The 19,614-nt window shown below is 40.7% G+C and overlaps 1 protein-coding gene across 1 annotated transcript in view; it reads left to right on the top strand.

The window, feature by feature from the left end:
- ctsc (cathepsin C) overlaps positions 1-13,754 on the top strand; it is a 29,298-nt gene extending 15,544 nt beyond the window's left edge. Inside the window, exons 5-7 of the mRNA XM_068033975.1 lie at positions 7,024-7,142; positions 9,810-9,941; positions 10,733-13,754. Coding sequence (XP_067890076.1) covers positions 7,024-7,142; positions 9,810-9,941; positions 10,733-11,235 — 754 coding nt within the window. The 3' untranslated portion in view covers positions 11,236-13,754. The remainder of the gene's footprint in view (positions 1-7,023; positions 7,143-9,809; positions 9,942-10,732) is intronic.
- Positions 13,755-19,614: the final 5,860 nt, after the last annotated feature.

Genomic DNA, 19,614 nt, shown 5'->3' with positions numbered 1-19,614 from the left:
AACCAAGCAGGTCCATTCCCACTGAACTGGACAATGGAGGAGAGGTGTTGGAGGGCAATGCAGTCAGTTATGTCAAAATAAAAAGTGAGGAAAGGTGAAGCACAAAAAAAATGACAAATCCAGCCTGATCGATTAACCCCCATCTGTCTCCCTTCAATTGCCAGCAAAGCAATGGAAGGTGTCCATCATAAAATTAAAAATGGGAGTGCTTGTTTGCATTGTGTTCAGTTCCATTCACAACCCCTCAGATAATGAAAGATTCCATGTCCGCATGCAACAAGATCTGAACAACAGTCAGGCTTAAGCTGATAAGTGGCAAGTAATAATTGCGCCACACAAATGCCAGGTTATGACCACCTCCAACAAGAGTCTAACCACCACACCTTGACTTGACTTTCAATGGTTTATCATGGTAGATCCTCCACCATCAACAGCTTGAGGGTCAGCATTGACCAGAAACTTCACTGGACCAGCTGTATAAATACCACAACTAAGAGCAGGTCAGAGGCTGGGAATTCTGTGGTGAGTATTTCACCTCGTGATTCCCTAAAGCCTTTATCATCTACAAGCACAAGTTAGAAGTGTGATAGCATACTTTCTACTTGCCTGGCTGAGTACAGCTGCAACAACACAAGAAGCTCAACAACAGCCAGGACAAAGCAGTCTGCGTGATTGATACCCCATCAGCCTTCACTGTTACTGGGTCAAAATCCTGGAACTCTCCACCATCATCACAATGGGTATACTGACACCACGTGGACTGTAGTGGTTCAAGAAGTCAACTGATCACCTTCTCAAGGGCAATTTGGGATGGGCAATAAAGGCAGGCCTTGCCAGCTCTCCTCCATGAACAAATAAAACAAACAGTCATACCGATGGAGAATGTTGTTACTGGTTAGAGCCATTTTCAGTGCTGTAAGGGGAAGATTCCTAACTGAGATTCAAATTGAATTGTTGGAGGGGTCACTGATCTGATGGATGGCAGTGCACTTTAAAGACTTGAGGGAAGGAAGGTTGTAGATAGGGTCATAGTTTGCATGGATGGAGGATTTTAAGGTAGGATTTTTTAGGGAGCTAGTGGCTTTGAAAGGAATGGAGAAATTGTATTTGAGGAAGGGGAATTATTTGCAAAATCATCAAGCACAGGGCCAGGAAGTGAAGTTCGTTGGCCATTTGTTTAGTGTGAATGAGATTAAGGCAGCAAGAGGTGGGTCTTGTGGATGAAATGAGCTCAGAAAGGACATCGTGGAGGTGAGGGGGTAGGAAGACAGATAATGGGAGGTGAACTAGAGTGACTCGTTGGTACGAGGGCTGGAGTTTGGGGGTTTAAGGAGAAAATATGGATTGGGCAAGGGGGAATGTGAGTGGAGAAGCAGCAGAAAGCACCTGAATGGATGACCTGTAACTTGCTGACCAAATCTACGAGTTCCTCAGTTTTGAGCTGAGGGTGAATGTGATGAGTGTTTTTGGGAGATGGCTGATAGTGGAGTAAATAAGCCAGTAGTACCTTTGCCAGTAATAGGTGGCTAAGTCACTTAAGTGCAGTGTTTGCTTGAGTTTGTGTCCCTTGGACTTCTGAGACTGTAGATGGAGGTCTGTCAGAATGCATAGTGCTATACGCAAGGGCATTAAAGGTGGTGAGTGGTTAAGTAAATCAACAACAGGTTGGAGATATTGCAGTGAACATGAGGCCAAATGCTAAGCATTTGGGAGTTTAGAAGTTTGATTCTAAGTGACTTGGCAGTTTCTAGTCTATTACCTCTCGTAATCAGCCTTTCTAAATTTTAATGTTTCAATTCTCATTTATTCCACCCTAAACCCACTCGTAACCTTTACCATATTGTGGGCGCTTCTTCTTTGGCCTCCTTGACTCGAGAGACAATGGGAAAGCACCTGGAGGTGGTCAGTGGTTTGTGAAGCAGCGCCTGGAGTGGCTATAAAGGCCAATTCTAGAGTGACCGACTCTTCCACAGGTGCTGCAGATAAATTTGTTAGGGGCTGTTACACAGTTGGCTCTCCCCTTGTGCCTCTGTCTTTTTTCCTGCCAACTGCTAAGTCTCTTCGACTCGCCAGACTTTAGCCCCGCCTTTATGGCTGCCCGTCAGCTCTGGCGATCACTGGCAACTGACTGCCACGGCTTGTGATCAATGTCACAGGACTTCATGTCGCGTTTGCAGACGTCTTTAAAGCGGAGACGTGGATGGCCGGTGGGTCTGATACCAGTGGCGAGCTCGCTGTACAATGTGTCCTTAGGGATCCTGCCATCTTCCATGCGGTTCACATGGCCAAGCCATCTCAAGCGCCGCTGACTCAGTAGGGTGTATAAGCTGGGTATGTTGGCCGCCTTGAGGACTTCTGCATTGGAGATACAGTCCTGCCACCTGATGCCAAGGATTCTCCGGAGGCAGCGAAGATGGAATGAATTGAGATGTCTCTCTTGGCTGACATACATTGTCCAGGCCTCGCTGCCATAGAGCAAGTTACTGAGGACACAGGCTTGATACACTCGGACTTTTGTGTTCCGTGTCAGTGCGCCATTTTCCCACACTCTCTTGGCCAGTCTGGACATAGCAGTGGACGCCTTTCCCATGCGCTTGTTGATTTCTGCATCGAGAGACAGGTTACTGGTGATAGTTGAGCCTAGGTAGGTGAACTCTTTGAACCACTTCCAGAGCATGGTCGCTGATATTGATGGATGGAGCATTTCTGATGTCCTGTCCCATGATCGTTTTCTTGAGGCTGATGGTTAGGCCAAATTCATTGCAGGCAGCCGCAATCCTGTTGATGAGTCTCTGCAGACACTCTTCAGTGTGAGATGTTAATGCAGCATCGTCAGCAAAGAGGAGTTCCCTGATGAGGACTTTCCATACTTTGGTCTTCGCTCTTAGACGGGCAAGGTTGAACAACCTGCCACCTGATCTTATGTGGAGGAAAATTCCTTCTTGTGAAGGCTTGAACGCATGTGAGAGCAGCAGGGAGAAGATCCCAAGCAGTGTAGGTGCGAGAACACAGCCCTGTTTCATGTCGCTCCGGATAGGAAAGGAGTCTGAGGAGGCGCCACTATGCTGAATTGTGCCCTTCCATATTGTCATGGAATGAGGTGATGATACTTAGTAGCTTTGGTGGACATCTGATCTTTTCTAGTAGTCTGAAGAGACCACGTCTGCTGATGAGGTCAAAGGCTTTGGTGAGATCAATGAAAGCAATGTAGAGGGGCATCTATTGTTCGCGGCATTTCTCCTGTAACTGACGAAGGGAGAACAGCATGTCAATGGTGGATCTCTCTGCTCGAAAGCCACACTGTGCCTCAGGGTAGACACGCTCAGCCAGCTTCTGGAGCCTCTTTAAAGCGACTCGAGCGAAGACTGTCCCCACTATGCTGAGCAGGGAGTTTCCATGGTAGTTGTTGCAGTCACCGCGGCTATTGACACCTTATATTCTGACCTACATCTGCTTGTCTATCTAATGGTAGCCCTGCTCATGTTGGTTCTTTAACCAAATGACAACAGGTCATTTGACCCAACCAGTCTGTTTTGTCCTCCATAAGTGCTAGTCCTAATTCTGTCTTCTCCGTTCCCATATTCGTTTCTCCTTTCATTCATCCTGCTATTTAATCTATGCTGAAAAATGGACATGGTCTCTGCTTCAGCTACTAACTTCAGTAGTGCTTCCACAGCCTCTCGACCCTTTTTTGGAAAACAAGTCTTCTATCCCCTGCATTTAATCTTTTGTTGGGGTACCTTGTTCTAGATCCCACAATGATTGAAAAGTCTGTTCCTTTCTACTCCATTATATCACCCCTTCTCTTCTATTGAAATGGCCCCAATTTTTCAAGTCTGTTTTCATAATTGTATTTCTCATGATGGGCCACATCCTATTAAGATATGTGCTGTTCCATCTATTTCTCAATGTCTTTCCTATATTGTGGATGCGAATACTGCACACCATCCTCTCAACTGTGGCCTTGAGGATTTATATATATTAACCATTCGAACTTCTTTATATTCTATACCTCTTGTCAGAAAATCCAGTATTACATTAGCTTTTCTATAGCGTTATCCACTTGAGGTGCATCTTTGAATGGCTTGCAATTTTTGCTCTTCTCCATAATCTGTGTGCAGTTAGGGGGTCTGTAGTCCAGTTGACTAATGTAAAAGTCATTTACTTAAAAGAAAAAATCTCTACTTTTGTCTGAGCCTTTTGTTATGAGGTTGCTTCTATTTTGTAAAGCAGGTTTTGAAAACTTGTAGTTTAATTATGCACTGTTTCAACTGGAATCTTGCAGATTGCTGAACTTTTTTTCAAAAAAAAAGTCATCAGAAGATTCCTGGATTTGCCTTGTAAACAAGTCTTACTGGAAGGCACCTGTTTGTTGATCACCCAGCAGGGGTTGTTTTTTTGACTTGAGATGTTTATAAAGAAGTGACAGGTCAAGATTTATAGATGTCAGGAGGCTTGACTTCTGGAAGGTTTTAGTTTCATTTTGAACTGTTTATAAGAGACAGTTGTTTTTTGCTTGCCAGAAGAAGACCCAGCAGTGCGTTCTCTCTTTCTTAAACAAATCCTGCATATAATGTGCCAGTTTCCTATTTTTTGTTTCTTGTATTTGCAAAATCCCTGCATGTTAGAAGAAACCTAGCATATCAAATGTGCGGTAACTGAAATGTAGTTGCTGCATTTCTGCTGTAAGACCTATTTGAAGCTTCTGTAGCTGCATCTCTTGGAAGGCTTACCCAAACTGATATTCAACGTCGCCTGGAGAGAGCTGTTCTCTGAAGATCCCAGTGATAGCCTTCGACATGCATTTGGGACGGCAAACCAAAACAAAGGGCATCTTTCCATATTTTTCTATCTTCAAGTATGTCCTGCATTCAGATCAAGTGTTTTTTTTTGTTTTTCTGTGCTTTAAACAAAAATATTTTTTTCAGTTAAGCGGTATCTATGTATATATAGTCAGAGAGATACAGCACGGAAACAGGCCCTTCGGCCCACCGAGTCCGTGCCGACCATCAACCACCCATTCATACTAATCCTACGTTAATCCCACTTCCCCCTCTCATCCCCACCTTCCCTCAATTCTCCTAGCACCTACCTACACTAGAGGCAATTTTTTTTACAATGGCCTATTTACCTATCAACCCGCAAGTCTTTGGCATGTGGGAGGAAACTGGAGCACCCGGAGGAAACCCACGCGGTCACAGGGAGAACTTGCAAACTCTGCACAGGCAGTACCCAGAACCGAACCCGGGTCGCTGGAGCTGTGAGGCTGTGTGTGTGAGGGGCAAAGATAAATAAGGGGCTTTAGTATTTCAATTTGTGTATGTTTTACTCTTTATTGGTTAAGACTTGCTTTATAATCTGATAAACAACAAAATTATTAAAGAAACCTGGTTGGTGTGTATTTGAAGTCTAGTCACAGTTGTAATGTATCACCAGCTATATTTTCCACCCTGGCTTAATTTGCAGCCAAGCTGCTGTTGGAAGCAGTTATGGCACAGGAAGATGTAGATTTTAATAATACTAATTTCCCCAGTTTATTTCCCAATGAGCATTACAATGTATACACTTTGTTTTCTTTTTCATTTTAAAGCTGCTAATTTTCCCTTCATTTGGCCAAGGTAGCACCTTTATCCTTTTATCTACTTCCTGTTTAAAACTGGCCAATGGATTTTTTTTCCTTCCCTTTTAATCCTTCTATATAAGGTTTTTACTAAATTCATTCTGTACATCTATCCTCTCTATTTCTACTTTTTCTACTTGGCTTTTAGGCTGCTTTTATTTTCCTCACCCCTTCCTGTCTTGTTTAAATGATTCTGAACTTTTTTGCAATTTGTTTGATCCCTTCCTATTCAGATTTTGCTGCCATCTTTCCCAGAATTGGTGCCAGTGCTCCATAAAGTAGACGCTATCTTCAAGACAGTACTACTATAGTCATGTTGAACTTTCTAACCATCCCTATTCAAACATGTGGTTGGAGGAGTAGTCCAGATAATACCACCCTTGAAGACTGCTCCTAGGCCTGTTTCTGAAATTCAGTTTGCGTGGCTTCAGACCTATCTTTCCTATATCATTTGACTCTGAGGTGGGCCATGACTGGCTGCTCACTCCTTTTTTTTTCTAGTCTTTCCGGAAAAATTCTTTATCCCAGCACTCTTAACCTGGACTGCAAAATAGTGTCCACTCATCCAGCTATGCAGTCTCCTATGGCATTCCTTCTGTCTGTCTTTTAAGCTAGATCTTAAATTATCAAACTCAAGACTTAGGTTGTGCTGTTTCCTATGCCATTGTTTCCTTCATTAACCATGACTTGTGGTTCCAGTTTTCAGAAGTTTTTCCTGTGTTCCATCATGCCCCTTACCATTCATTTTCAGTTTTGCTCTCCATGGTTTTTTTTTCTTGTCTGCTCTGTTGTCTAGTTTCCCATTTACACTTCTGAATGGTGTGAGCTGCTAATACGTATTTATACATTCGGTAGTTCTGTTCCTCATTTCTGCATAATACATTTAATACTTCTGCATTCTGTGCGTTGTAAGGTACTGCAATTTCAACAAAACTTTAAAAAAAAATCTAAATACGATCATAGATTTGCTGATCGAAACCTGTGTATCTTTCAATGGAGAGGGAAATTTGAAGATCCTAGGGTGCTTACAAGCTTAGTCAAGAGTGCATTGGGTAATTTGCTGATTGGGGTGGGGGGGGGGAAGAATTTTAAACAGCAAGGGCAATGAATTCGAGCAAAATTAGCTGTGTTTCATATTCATGCTGGCTAACTAATTTGGCCACCTTTGTCACTAACTGAGCTACTTTACTCAGTCTGCAACTACTAGTTCAGTTGCAGTCTACTTCTGTTTTCACTTTTTTTTTTAGAATGGGGAAAAGAATTAAATGATTTTTTTGTATTATGCAAATTAAAACTTTACCCTGTGCTCAACAAATTATACTTCTAATTAAATGATTTGAGAGTAATAAAGCATGGTACTTCAAATTGAAATTGCTAAATAGTAATTATGTATTCTTTAATAGACGTCCAAGACCTATGCCTGTGTCAGAGGAGATGCAGAAGCTTGCAGAGTCTTTGCCAGAATCATGGGACTGGAGGAATGTTGGTGGAGTGAATTATGTTAGTCCTGTTCGAAATCAAGGTACAGTCCATTTTACTTTGAAAATGACATTCTTAACATTTTTAATATAAAATCTTTCAAAAAAGCATAAAAGTCTGAAATGCCCAATTGCTCATAAGTACAATGTTTCAAAACTGAGCCCTTTTGTCAACTGAAAAATAGATCAGTAAGTATACCTGCAACATATTTAGTAGCAGGATTCAATGTTTTTTTTTTTCCCCAGTAAGCTGTATTCAGTTTTATAACACTCGAGGCTAAGAGAAGGGTTTAGCACTACAACTTGGTATCTAGACAGGAAGGCCCTTAATATGGCTGATGTACAGAATTAAAAGTAAAACATAGATTTCTATCACAACGAGCATTATAAAGGCTTATATGGCAATCACAGCAAGATTCGATCTGTAACAGTGTGGTGGAATATACTCCTAGCCTATTTTTGGGGCAATCCTGGATCAGATGCACATCTCAGATGATTGCTCTCAACATAAGGTTGAGAAGGACAGATCCTAAAAACAGAATGAATCTGAAGGGCTGATCTACTTCTTCCTAAAGGAACAGAACCAACTGAGAATGGTCCTGTCCTCCAGATAACCTTTTTAACAAGTTTTAGCCAGATTATAATAACCTGGATGTCATGAGGGTGTAGGAATCTCTCCTCCAGTAAAGAGCATATGGAGATGGGTTCATGAGTTAGCAATGCAGAAGACTTTTTTGCAGAGATGGACAGGCATTCACATGATTCTTTCAATCCCCTTTGTTTTTAATGAGATACAAGGTTCAGAGTTAGTTCCACCAGTTCTAGGATGCCAGTATCTACTGAGGGGTTTGGTCTTTCAAAGTCAGTATGTCAGGATGGCCTTGACTGCCGTGCTAGTGAAGCAATTCTAGGTAATTCAGTTACTTAGAGCAAGCCATTGTTCTGGGTCCAGAGCTTCTCAGACTTCTTCTGCAGTTCAATCTCCTGGTATTTTAAATGCAAATTACAGTAGCCAGTTTGACTTAGTTTTTGTTTCAGTTACTGTAGGATTTTTTCCATTAAAAGTCTAATGTAAGTTTCCAACCAATGAAATTAATATTTCTCATTTGGCATATGGGGTTTTCTTGACAGTACCCCTTTATTTCCCAAATAAGGCTGCATAATGTTTAATTTCTAGGTAAAGTCCGTCCACTTTCTTTCCTGAGAAAGCAGAGCTGCGAGCCTCATGATGGTCAACTTTTCATTAGTCATCTAACTGTGTTTCAAGATTATAATTGGGGCCTTACCAATTTCAATGTAATGATATGACTTTTTTGATTATGCAACTATTGTAAAATGTGCATTCTTTGTTCTAGTTAACAGAGGTAACTATTTTGGGGAAAATGGATTGGGATTTTAATTTCTATTTGGGAATGCAATATTTGTGTAACTGAAGATTAGAAAATTAAAGGGATCATGAGTACATTTAGTCCAAGATGTCCTAGCTTTTTAAAAAAAAAAGTAAATCACTGATTAACCATATTCAATTAGTTTTAGCAACATAATTGAAAGCCAAAAAGAAATTGTTTTTTTTTTTGCAATCTGACTTTTTGGCTTTTGCATGTTCAAATTTAGCAAATATGTTTTGTGGGCCATTTAATTAGTATGTTGCTTGCAGAATATCCAATACATTAATCCGACAGTTCATTCAATAATAAACCTGAGGAATCCATTTGGGGGGGGGGGGGGGGGGGCGGTGGGTTAGTTTGGAAGTCTTTGAGGAAGGGGAGTAAAAGGTAAAAGTGAATTACATTTCCAGTTGTCCCAGCCATTTGCTTGCTGCTAAGAGGACAGGTCAGTTCATTTGATTCCTGACCAGCAGTCTGACTGTTGGGGCCATTATAATGCCAGATAGTGAGCACTTCCTTGCTAACTTTGTTTCTCAGTGGATTGTGCCTGAAATTGGAATACCATGAGGAATTGAACCTCCCAAAGCGTAGGGCTGTCTTGAAACTTTCATATGTGGACCTTGTGTATTTTAGTCTCCAGCTTGCAAATGGTGAGATAATGAACTGGAGGAGGGTAGCAGATTTGTTCAGGAGACCTGTGGTAATCACCGCTAAGTCTGGCTTCTCATCTGTAGGGTGTATCTCTTGGTTGTCAGATTAACTTTCTGCAGACTGTGTTTTCTGGAAATACAAAACTTGACTGCAGCCTAACCCATTTGTTTCCTCTGCTTAAGGAATTGCTAACGTATATAATCATTTAGAATCATTTCTTGGGCATTAAATTCAACTGCATTCTTTTTCCAACTTGGCAAAAATCCTGCGGTTGAGTTGCTGCTTTTGGTTTTTCAATTATCTAGACTGAGTATACTGATGCTGATGTTTGCCACGTCCATGCCAATCATTCTTCATGAATCCACATTTAATTAAGTGGTCTGCAGTTTTTCCAACACGTGTCCTGTGGAATTCAATACTCTTGTTTCCCAAGTGTTTAGCTAGGCAACAGCTGTCTAGATGCTATGAATCCATGAAGGCTATATTCCAATCAATGCAGCATGATGAGGTATAGTTGAGTAAGGGTTCCATACGTAGGAGATGGAAAGTGTCCCTTTTTTTTTTTAAAACTTTGATCAGTCCTAATCTTATAGTATTTGATACTTGTACACGTGTGTTTTTGTTTTCTTGGTTCATTGTTCTGTTTAAACCCATGTCTTTCTACTACTACAGGCAGTTGTGGCAGTTGTTATTCCTTTTCTTCCATGGGGATGCTTGAAGCCCGTATTCGTATTCTGACGAACAACACACAGCTGCCAATCTTGAGCACGCAGCAGATAGTTTCTTGCAGTCAATATTCACAAGGTAATTGATTAAAACCAGTATTGTTGAATTTACATTTGACATTTACTTCCTTCATTTTAAAGGACAAGCTTGTTTGATTTTAATTTGACATTGCAATGCTTTCAACCAATTGTTCTTGGGTCGCAAAATATGTATTAATGTACATTTTTGTGCAAAATATGCTAGCAACAGCACATAGTATGTCGTCGTTTCTACATTTGACAGTGCCTCGATCTAAGATTATTTTATTACACTGCTAGCTATAGCCTATTCTTTCCTCACAGTCAGCATGAAATATTTTAATCAAAATCCAAAATGCACATTTAAGTGTAGTTACTTGCTGGTATAGATTTGTCCCTGTATGCAGTAACCCTGTAGGTGTTAATGTGGGATGTTATAGTTAGTTGTCATTCAATAGTCAATCCAGCATTCTCAAAGTTGGCTTTCCTGACTAGGTGCATTTGGATCTAAATTACCGTACCTATAAGCAAAATAGCTGCTTAATGTCCCCACTGTTTCTGGATAAAAATAAGGAAATAAATCCACAGTGCTATTGGTAAAATGAACTATACTGCATACTGGACAATTTTGCAACCTGCAATTTAAATAATACAGTCAGCCTGAGTTTAGTTCCGATATGTTTCATTACAAGGCAGATTCCTACTGAAACCTGTTTGCTTTGCATAAAGGTCACTTTTCTTGGGGGCTGTGGTGGGTGGTCACAACTGTAGTTTTTTCACCCTAGTATTACTGCAACATGGTGTGTGATGTGGATAATCAGATTATTTATTTGTGTTTTTAATCTCATCCAGGATGTGATGGAGGATTTCCATACCTGATTGCTGGAAAATATGCACAGGATTTTGGTTTGGTTGAAGAGCATTGCTTCCCTTATATTGGGCAAGATACTCCTTGCACCATTAAGAAGTCTTGCTACCGTTACTACACTTCTGAGTATTATTATGTGGGTGGGTTTTATGGTGCTTGTAATGAAGCAGTGATGAAACTGGAGCTGGTAAAAAATGGTCCAGTGTCTGTTGCCTTTGAAGTTTATGCTGATTTTATGTATTACCATGGAGGAATTTATCAGCACACTGGGTTACGTGATCCATTCAATCCTTTTGAACTTACTAATCATGCAGTGCTGCTAGTAGGCTATGGCATTGATCCTCAAACTAAAGAAAATTACTGGATAGTTAAGAACAGCTGGGGAGCAGAATGGGGAGAAAATGGCTACTTCCGAATCCTTCGAGGCAGTGATGAATGTGCCATTGAAAGCATTGCTATAGCAGCTACTCCAATCCCTAAACTTTAAGGGAAATAACCAAGTATGCTGACTGGAAGCAAAACTGAAGAAATAAGCTTGAATTCTGAATCTTTTAATTATAGGAATTTGAGTTTTGAATAAATGTGCCTTTAAATAAAATTTTAAATTCAAAGTGGAGATTAACTACTTGTGCTTCCTTGGAAGTCCGTCTTGGAGTATTGTTAGATGCATTCAAAATAAAGGCTTCAGAATTTGATTTTAATTAACAATAGTAATTATGCATTATCATATTGGCAGAAAGCTGCTGTTTTTTTTTGTTTGCATCTATGGGATGTGCAATGCTGAGTGGTTCTGGGATACCAAAGTTTTTTTTGTAATAAATTGATTTCTGAAAGATTTTTTAAAGTTTTTTTTTTGACACTGCCATGGACTGGAGTGCAGATATCAGGATCCAAATGAAATCCTTGCTCATTTTCTTTTTTTTTAAAAATCTGTCAATTGAGACTAAATTGTTGAACCATCTCTGTGCTAGTATAGGCATAAATACCTTGACCTATGTTGTGTATGTTTTAATAAAGATTTATTTTGTTAATCACTTGACATGAATGTCTTCTCATTAGAAAGATGTCCTGAAAAATACTAAAATTCCTCATCTACCTCCTACCTTTACAGGCAGGATTTATTACAAATCATGAATAGTGGCAATTGATTTTAAATTTGGCAGTGTCAATGTTTAAAAATACATTGTGCAACTTTCCATCAAATTAGTTCCTCTTTTTAGGATAACTAATTATTTTCATTCTCCAATTACTGAAATCACCTGGGTCATCCAGAATTGAAGTGACTTACTCTTTCCATAACTTGCCCTAACCGATTGTCCCTGGGCATAATGCGCACAAATTAGGGAGATTGCCCAGTCCCTGGCCTAAACTCAATTGAAGCGCATGAAACCCCAATAAACTCAATTTTGAAAAATCAGTTTCATAATCGATTATAGCATTTTGCTAATCCAAATCTGAGCCATCTACTCCTAGTTAGATGTAGTGTTTGATTATCCTATATGCTGTGTGGCTTGTTCAAGACTACATATACTGAAAGCATATCTGTTTCAAGAGGCAGAGTGGTAAATTAACTCCTTTTTACCCTATTTACCTATTAGATTGCTGAACTTGAGTTTTTTTTAAATTCAATTGACCATTATTTCTGCTATTGTGGGTTCTGTGACCACTTTTATTACAGGAATTGTTGGTAATTTTAGTTTGAAAATTCCCATTTCCAGTAGCTTGTTTTCGTATAGAGGAATTATCCTCTGAAAATGAACTCTAGACACAAGCTGAGAATTTATATTGAAGACACCATCTTGTTTCAAAAACAGGTAGCCTAAGGGGGTGGGGGTTTGCGGTTGGTGACCCCTCCTGATCAGGTATCCTGTTTGTTACCTGAAACTCAACTTGGGTCCGGGATTCCCTGACATCATCTGTAGGCTGGGCTGCAGTCCCAGCAGTGGCCACTGCTCCCAGTGGCGCTGCTGGCCGGAAGCTCTATTAGACAGGACTTCCTGATTCAAGCGGGTGGAAGTCCCACCTCGAAACGATGAAAGGCCGGGGACCCACAAAATACAGGTTGGATCCCCAGGCCAGGCAGAAGCAGGTTTGCCACTGACTTTTCAGTCGGTGGCCAGCTCCCGTCCGCCAAGGGTTAAATCCTGGCCAACGTTTCAGATCTGTCACAGACCTGAAACATTAACTGTTTCTGTCTCCACAGATGCCAGGCCTGCTGACTATTTTCAGCACTTTGTTTTTATTTGATTCCAACATCTCTAGTATTTTGCTTCATTTCATTGATTTTTCTGGACTTCTTTGTGCAATTTATTGTAAAATTTTGCCCTGGAGCAAATACTGAACATTGCCCACATTTTCATATTACACAAAGGAGGCTGTGTTAACTGTTTTATGTTGTGTGATGTGACTGTATTAGGAGTCAAGATAAAATACTCTGCCATCTTTTTAGTACCACCTCTTGAACTTCACCAGAATGAAGGTAGATAGTGCATACGTCATTTTGAGGATGAAACTTTGTCGTTTGTCCCCTGATGATTATTGTTTACTCGTACCTGCAAGTGATATACAACAAGGAATAAGGGATCCTATGTCGACCATGATTTCTTTTTTTTTAGCACCATGATGAGTGCAATGACTGGTTCAAGTCTTGCCTTCCCCTCCTCCCTCTCTTTCATTCTTCATTCCATAAAGAAAGTGCCGTGCCTCCTTGCCTTAACTCCCTATAGCTGAGATGAGGCATGCAGCATGTTGAGAATTGTAGGTGGATGTATGTTATTGCATTACCACTCCCTGGTGTGGTATATTGGCTCTTCAAAGCACTGTAATATTGTGTGTAAAGAAAATAAGGGAAAACAATGTACCTATTTTTACAGAACCTACATGTGCAAAATATCAGAAGGGTCTTGACACCAGAACTTGTATATGGACTTACTTTTTATGATCTGAATGTTTGCATGTGATGACTAGCTATCTAATTGTATTAACAATAAATGCTGTACGCTTGAATTTGGTTGTCTTCTGAGTGCTATGTGAATAGTTTTGTTTTATCTTGACTGATTTGCCAGAGTTCCCTTTTAAATGATACAGTATCTGCTCCAATAATCACTTATGAAGCATTCCACATTTAGTGGCAAAGAACTTCTTCCAGCTCCTACTTTATGATAATTGAGTTGATTTCCCTTGTTACTGTTTCGCCAACCAGTTGAACATGAGCAGAGAATATTCTCTGAAATGTTCTAGGAAAGGGGCACTAGCTGAGTAGCATTCTCCTATAATGCAGAAATATTGGTGGCGGGCAGGGGATTACTGATGGAGCTGCTTCATTCAATTATGTGTAAGTGCTGGTATTGATTATGACTGAGACTGGTGCTGAGGTTGAGTTTTCACCAATTTCCATGCTGCTTTGCTGTTTATACATTTATCTGTTACACTGTTTAGCTTAAAATAACTTATTCAGAGCTTAAAGCTGGACCACATCTGTTACATGTTTACTTCATTGTGTGTTGCTTATGAAAGAGATATGGATATCTGTTTGTAATTGCAGTTGGAGATCTGAGGTAGCGTGCCAAGTAGGTGCATGTCCACGTAAGGGAAGGCTATAATCATCTTGATCTATCACCTATGTTTTCTCCCCAGATCTATGTTGATTTCATTAATTTAATTCCTGTAATTTATCAATTTCTCAGCCACTGTACATAGGCATATGAATAGTAAGAGGGTGGTAAAAGAAGTGGGGTGGATTAGGGACCAGAAAGGGGATTTACACATGGAGGCAGAGGGCATAGCTGAGGTATTAAATTAATACTTTGCATCTGCCATTACCAAGGAAGATGATGCAACCCAGGCAATGTTGAAAGAGGAGGTACGTCAGACATTAGAGGGATTTAAAATTGATAGAGGAAGTATTGGGCTGTCTATACTTAAAGTGGATAAGGCACCAGGACCAGATGAGATACATTCAAGGATACTGAGGGAAATGAGGGTGGAAATCAGAGGCATTGGCCATAATTTACACTCGGTGGGGGGGGGGGGGGTTGGTGGTGGGGGTAGTGCCAGCAGACTGGAGAATTGCAAATGTTACATCCTTGTTTAAAAAAGGGTGTAAAGATAAGTCCAGCAACTACAGCCAGTCAGTTTAATTTCAGTGGTGGGGAAACTTCTAGAAAAAGCAATTCAGGACAAAATTAATAGTTGCAAATGTGAGTTAATTAAGGAAAGCCAACATGGCTTTCTTGAGGGAAAATTATGTTTGTGACTTGCTGGAGTTTCTTGAGGTAACAGAGGGTTGATGAGGGCAATGCTGTTAACGTGGTATACATGGACTTTCAAAAGGCGTTTGAAACAATGCCACACAACAGACTTGTGAGCAAACTTGTAGCTCATGGAATAAAAGGGACGGTAGCAACATGGATACGAAATTGGCTGAGTGACAGAGAACAAAGTAGTTGTTAATGTTTTTCAGGCTGGAGGAAGGTTTATAGTGGAGTTCCCCAGGGATCAGTGTTGGGACCCTTGCTTTTCCTGATGTATATTAATGACCTAGACCTTGGTGTACAGGGCACAATTTCAAAGTTTGAAATTATACAAAACTTGGAAGCATTGTGAACTGTGAGGACGATAGTGTAGAACTTCAAAAGGACATAGACAAGTTGGTGGAATGGGCAGACAGGTGGCAGGTGAAGTTCAATGCAGAGAAATGTGAATTGATTCATTTTGGTAGGAAGAACATGGAGAGACAATATAAAATAAAGGGTATCATTCTAAAAGGGCTGAGGGGCCTAGGTGTTTATGTGTATAAGTCATTGAAGCTGGCAGAACAGGTTGAGAGCGGTTAATAAAGCATATAGTATCCTGGGCTTTATTAATAGAGGCATAGAGTACAAGAGCAAGGAAGTTGTGTTGAACTTGCATAAGACACTAGTTCAGCCTCAGCTGGAGTATTGCTTCCAGTTCTGGGCACTGTATTTTAGGAAGAAAGTGAGGGCATTGGAGCGAGTACAGAAAAGATTCACGAGAATGGATCCAGGGATGAGAAACTTCAGTTATGAAGATAGATTGGAGAAGTTAGGACTTTTTTTTTTTTTTCCTTGGAGAAGAGAAGGCTGAGAGGTGATTTGATGGAGGTATTCAAAATCATGAGGGGTCTGGACAGAGTAGATAGAGAGAAACTGTTCCCAGTCGTGAAAGGATTGAGAATGAGAAGGCACAGATTTAAAGTATTTTGTGAAAGAAGTAAAAGTAACACGAAAAGCTTTTTCACACAATGAGCCATTACGGTCTGGAATGCTCTGCTTGACCACTTGCTGGAGGCTGGTTCAATTGAAGCATTCAAAAGGGAGTTAAACAGTTATTTAAAAAAGGAAGAATGTGCAGGGTTACAGGGAGATGGCGGACGAATGGAACTGAGGGAATTGCTCTTTCAGAGCCAGTGCAGACATGATGGGCCGAATGGCCTCCTACTGCACTGCAACAATTCTATGATATCAACAGATTCATTGGATTTCATTGGATTTTCTCAACTACCTTTTTGTTTCCTTTTTTCCTCAGATGAAAAATTGTTTTGCCAGCTTTCAATTATTACCCCTGCAAATTGAACCAAAGCTTTTAATTTCAGATGAGGTTTATAAATACTGTTGCACAGCCAGCAGATGTCAGGAGTGAGCTTATTTAATATAACTTAGCCAATTGGCTGCAATAAAAATGCACCATGAGTCTTGAACCAATCCCAATTCTTCCATATTTCTTTGTAACTGCTTCTCATCCCTATTACCAGTATGAATGGAAACATGACACACTAGCAATAGTGAACCATTGTTACCTTAATGTGGTTGACAAGGTTAGGCCATGGATAATAGTTAAAGGCTAGTTGAATAAGTCTGCATGTATTATAATAAGCCACATGAAAGAGTACAGTTTGGAAACTGTTTGGCAATGTAATTTTTACAGATTTTTATGAATAAAGTATATTTTGGAAATAAAAAAGAGTACAGTTCATTACAATTACATGAGTTTTATTGAAAACTGGTCAGACTTGTTGGTCCTGCCCCATTAACTCTTTTAAAATACCTTTTGTACAAACTGATGCCAAATAAGTGTTTCCAGATAGTAATTACTATCAGAATATTGGTTTCTTAAACAGTATGAAAGAATAGTTCCTGTATCCTTTCGAGAGAGTGGTTCATTTCCAAGAACTCTTGCTTTCAGGCTAACCATAATCCTTTTGGCACTTTCCTTGGTACAACTTTCTTTGAAAGAGACTTGCATTTTTATAGTGCTTTTTGCAACCTTGGAATTTCTTAATATTTCAGCAACGTCTATTTTCAGAGGTTGTAAAATTACTATGGAGTTCCTGAATCAGGTATGTAAATCTTATGTAGTGTATTTTGCCATTATTCCAAATTTTGATTTTCCATTTCTTAATTATTTAACTTCTGAAGGGTATATGTTTATCAAATGTTACTTTGGATATTAACTTTGAAGTAATGTTTCCCTTTGATCACTTCATGTAAGATGGCAGTCATGTTAAAGCTGGAGTCACTCAGTGTTCTTTTACTATAATGAAATTGTAAAATGCCTGAGTTTGCCCAAGTGCACCAATTCCTATTGAAGCTGTGCCACAGAGTAATGGTGAGATTGCGCACTGATAATTCCAGTGTGCACTTAGCAGTATAATATTAGATAAAGGGGGAATTTAGTGCTGCTGGTGAGGAATGGGGAGTGTGCACTGCCACTATTTTCTACTCATTAGAATGAATTGGCGGACAGCCATAAAGGCGAGGCTAAAGTGTGGCGAGTCGAAGAGACTTGGCAGTTGGCAGGAAAAAAGACAGGCACAAAGGAAGAGCCAACTGTGTAACAGCCCCGACAATCAAATTTTTCTGCAGCACCTGCGGAAGAGCCTTTATAGCCACTCCAGGCGCTGCTCCACACACCACTAACCTCTTCCAGGCGCTTACCCATTGTCTCTCGAGATAAGGAGGCCAAAGAAGAGAATTAATAGTAAGTTTTAGTCAGTGATCACTTAAATTTCTAATTTGTACTGGCAGAGGGCAAGGTCCTTTTAGAATCTGTTCCTGAAGTGTCTCCTAGAGAAGTGAGACAGTAAAGTAGAAATTTATGTATAGAAACCGAAAAAGGATCGCAACTGTTTGAAAATGAATCATTGTATAGCCTACAGCCAAAAGCACACTAAAGTAGTTTTAGGCACTCTAATTGAAAGAGACTGCACACCTTCAGCTTATTGATGTTCCCTGGTACTTGCTCTGTTACCAATATATATTGTAATTCTGTCAGTGTAATGGCTAGTTCAGTCATGGAATATTGCTGTCCGCATAAAGGTTTGCATGTTTATACACCTATCTATTGGATTGTTTTTTATGTTGCATTATATCGTTAGAGAACATCATATAACTAGGAAGAGCGGGGGGAGAAAAAAGCACTGGTCGCTTTTGTTTTTGGGGGGAATGGGAGTTGGAGGAACCTTGGAATACTGAACTCACAAAAATGACAGTGACTGACCAAGGTAAATTATCCCTCTCCACCTGTCTGCAGCCTTTGACACAGTTGATTACACCATCCTCCTCCTATGCTCAACATTGTCCATTTGGATGGGATTGCACTCATTTGGTTCCAGTTGTAGTCAGAGAATCACTTGCAATAGCTTCTGTTCCTGCTCCTGCAGTTACTTCTGGAGTGTCTGCCAAGGATCTATCCTCTGCTCCCTCCTATTTGTCATCTACATGCTGCCCTCAGTGACATCTGAAAGCACATCAGTTTTCACATGCACATTGATGACACCCAGCTCTTCCTTGCCACCACCTCTCAACCCCTGCACTGTCTCTAAATTATCAGACTGTTTGTCTGATATACAGTACTGGATGAGAAGAAATATCCTCCAATTAATATTGGGAAGACCAAAGTCATTGTCTTTGGCCCTTGCTGCAAACTCTGCTCCCTAGCCACTGACTCTATCCCTCTCCCTGGCAACCATTTGCTAAACCACATTGTACGCAATCTTGGTGTCATATTTGACCATGCAAAGAACTTCCGACTGCATTTTCAAGCTACTACCAAGACTGCTTGTTTCCACTTCTGTAATATTTGTCGGGGAGGTGGTGGTGTAGTGGTAATGTCACTGGCCTAATAATCCAGAGCCCAGACTAATGCTCTGGGGTCATGGGTTTGAATCCCACCACAGCAGATGTTGAAATTTAATTAATAAATCTGGAATTAAAAGCAAGTCTAATGCTGGCCATGAAACCACTGTCGGTGTTGTAAAAACCCATCTGGTAAAGGCCTGCTACCCGACCCAGACCTGGCGCCGGGTCAGGTCGGGCCCCTCTTCCGGGTCTGGCTTTCGGGCTCTGGTTGGGCTGGACCCACGCAGTAAGTGCTGTGCGGGTAAGTATTGAAATTTAAAAAACTTACCTGAGCTGGGAGTCCGGGATGAAACAGTGAGTGAAGTCGCTATGACGTCATCATGCATGCGCTGAAGCATCCGAGTCGGAAGGAAAGTAAAGGGATGGTCAGGTCTAGTCAGGGCCGGGCTCAGGGCACAATTGGAGCGACATGGGCCGGGTTGGACTCAGGTCCGCTGTGGTTGGGTTGGGTTCTTTTTCCTGACCTGAGCAGGCCTTTGCCATCTGGTTCACTAATGTCCTTTTAGGGAAGGAAATCTGCTGTCCTTACCTGGTCTGGCCTACATGTGACTCCAGACCCACAGCAATGTGGTTGACTCTTAAATGCCCTCTGAAATGGCCTAACAAGCCACTTAGTTCAAGGGCAATTGGGGGTGGGCAATAAATGCTGGCCGAGCCAGCAATGCCCACATCCCACAAACAAAAAAAAAAAGTTTGACACTCCCCTT

This window comes from Heterodontus francisci, chromosome 6 (genome assembly GCF_036365525.1).
Source record: "Heterodontus francisci isolate sHetFra1 chromosome 6, sHetFra1.hap1, whole genome shotgun sequence".
Taxonomy (NCBI): Eukaryota; Metazoa; Chordata; class Chondrichthyes; order Heterodontiformes; family Heterodontidae; genus Heterodontus; species Heterodontus francisci.
The sequence above is the reverse complement of the archived record's forward strand: the minus strand, read 5'-3'. Positions and strand labels throughout refer to the sequence as shown.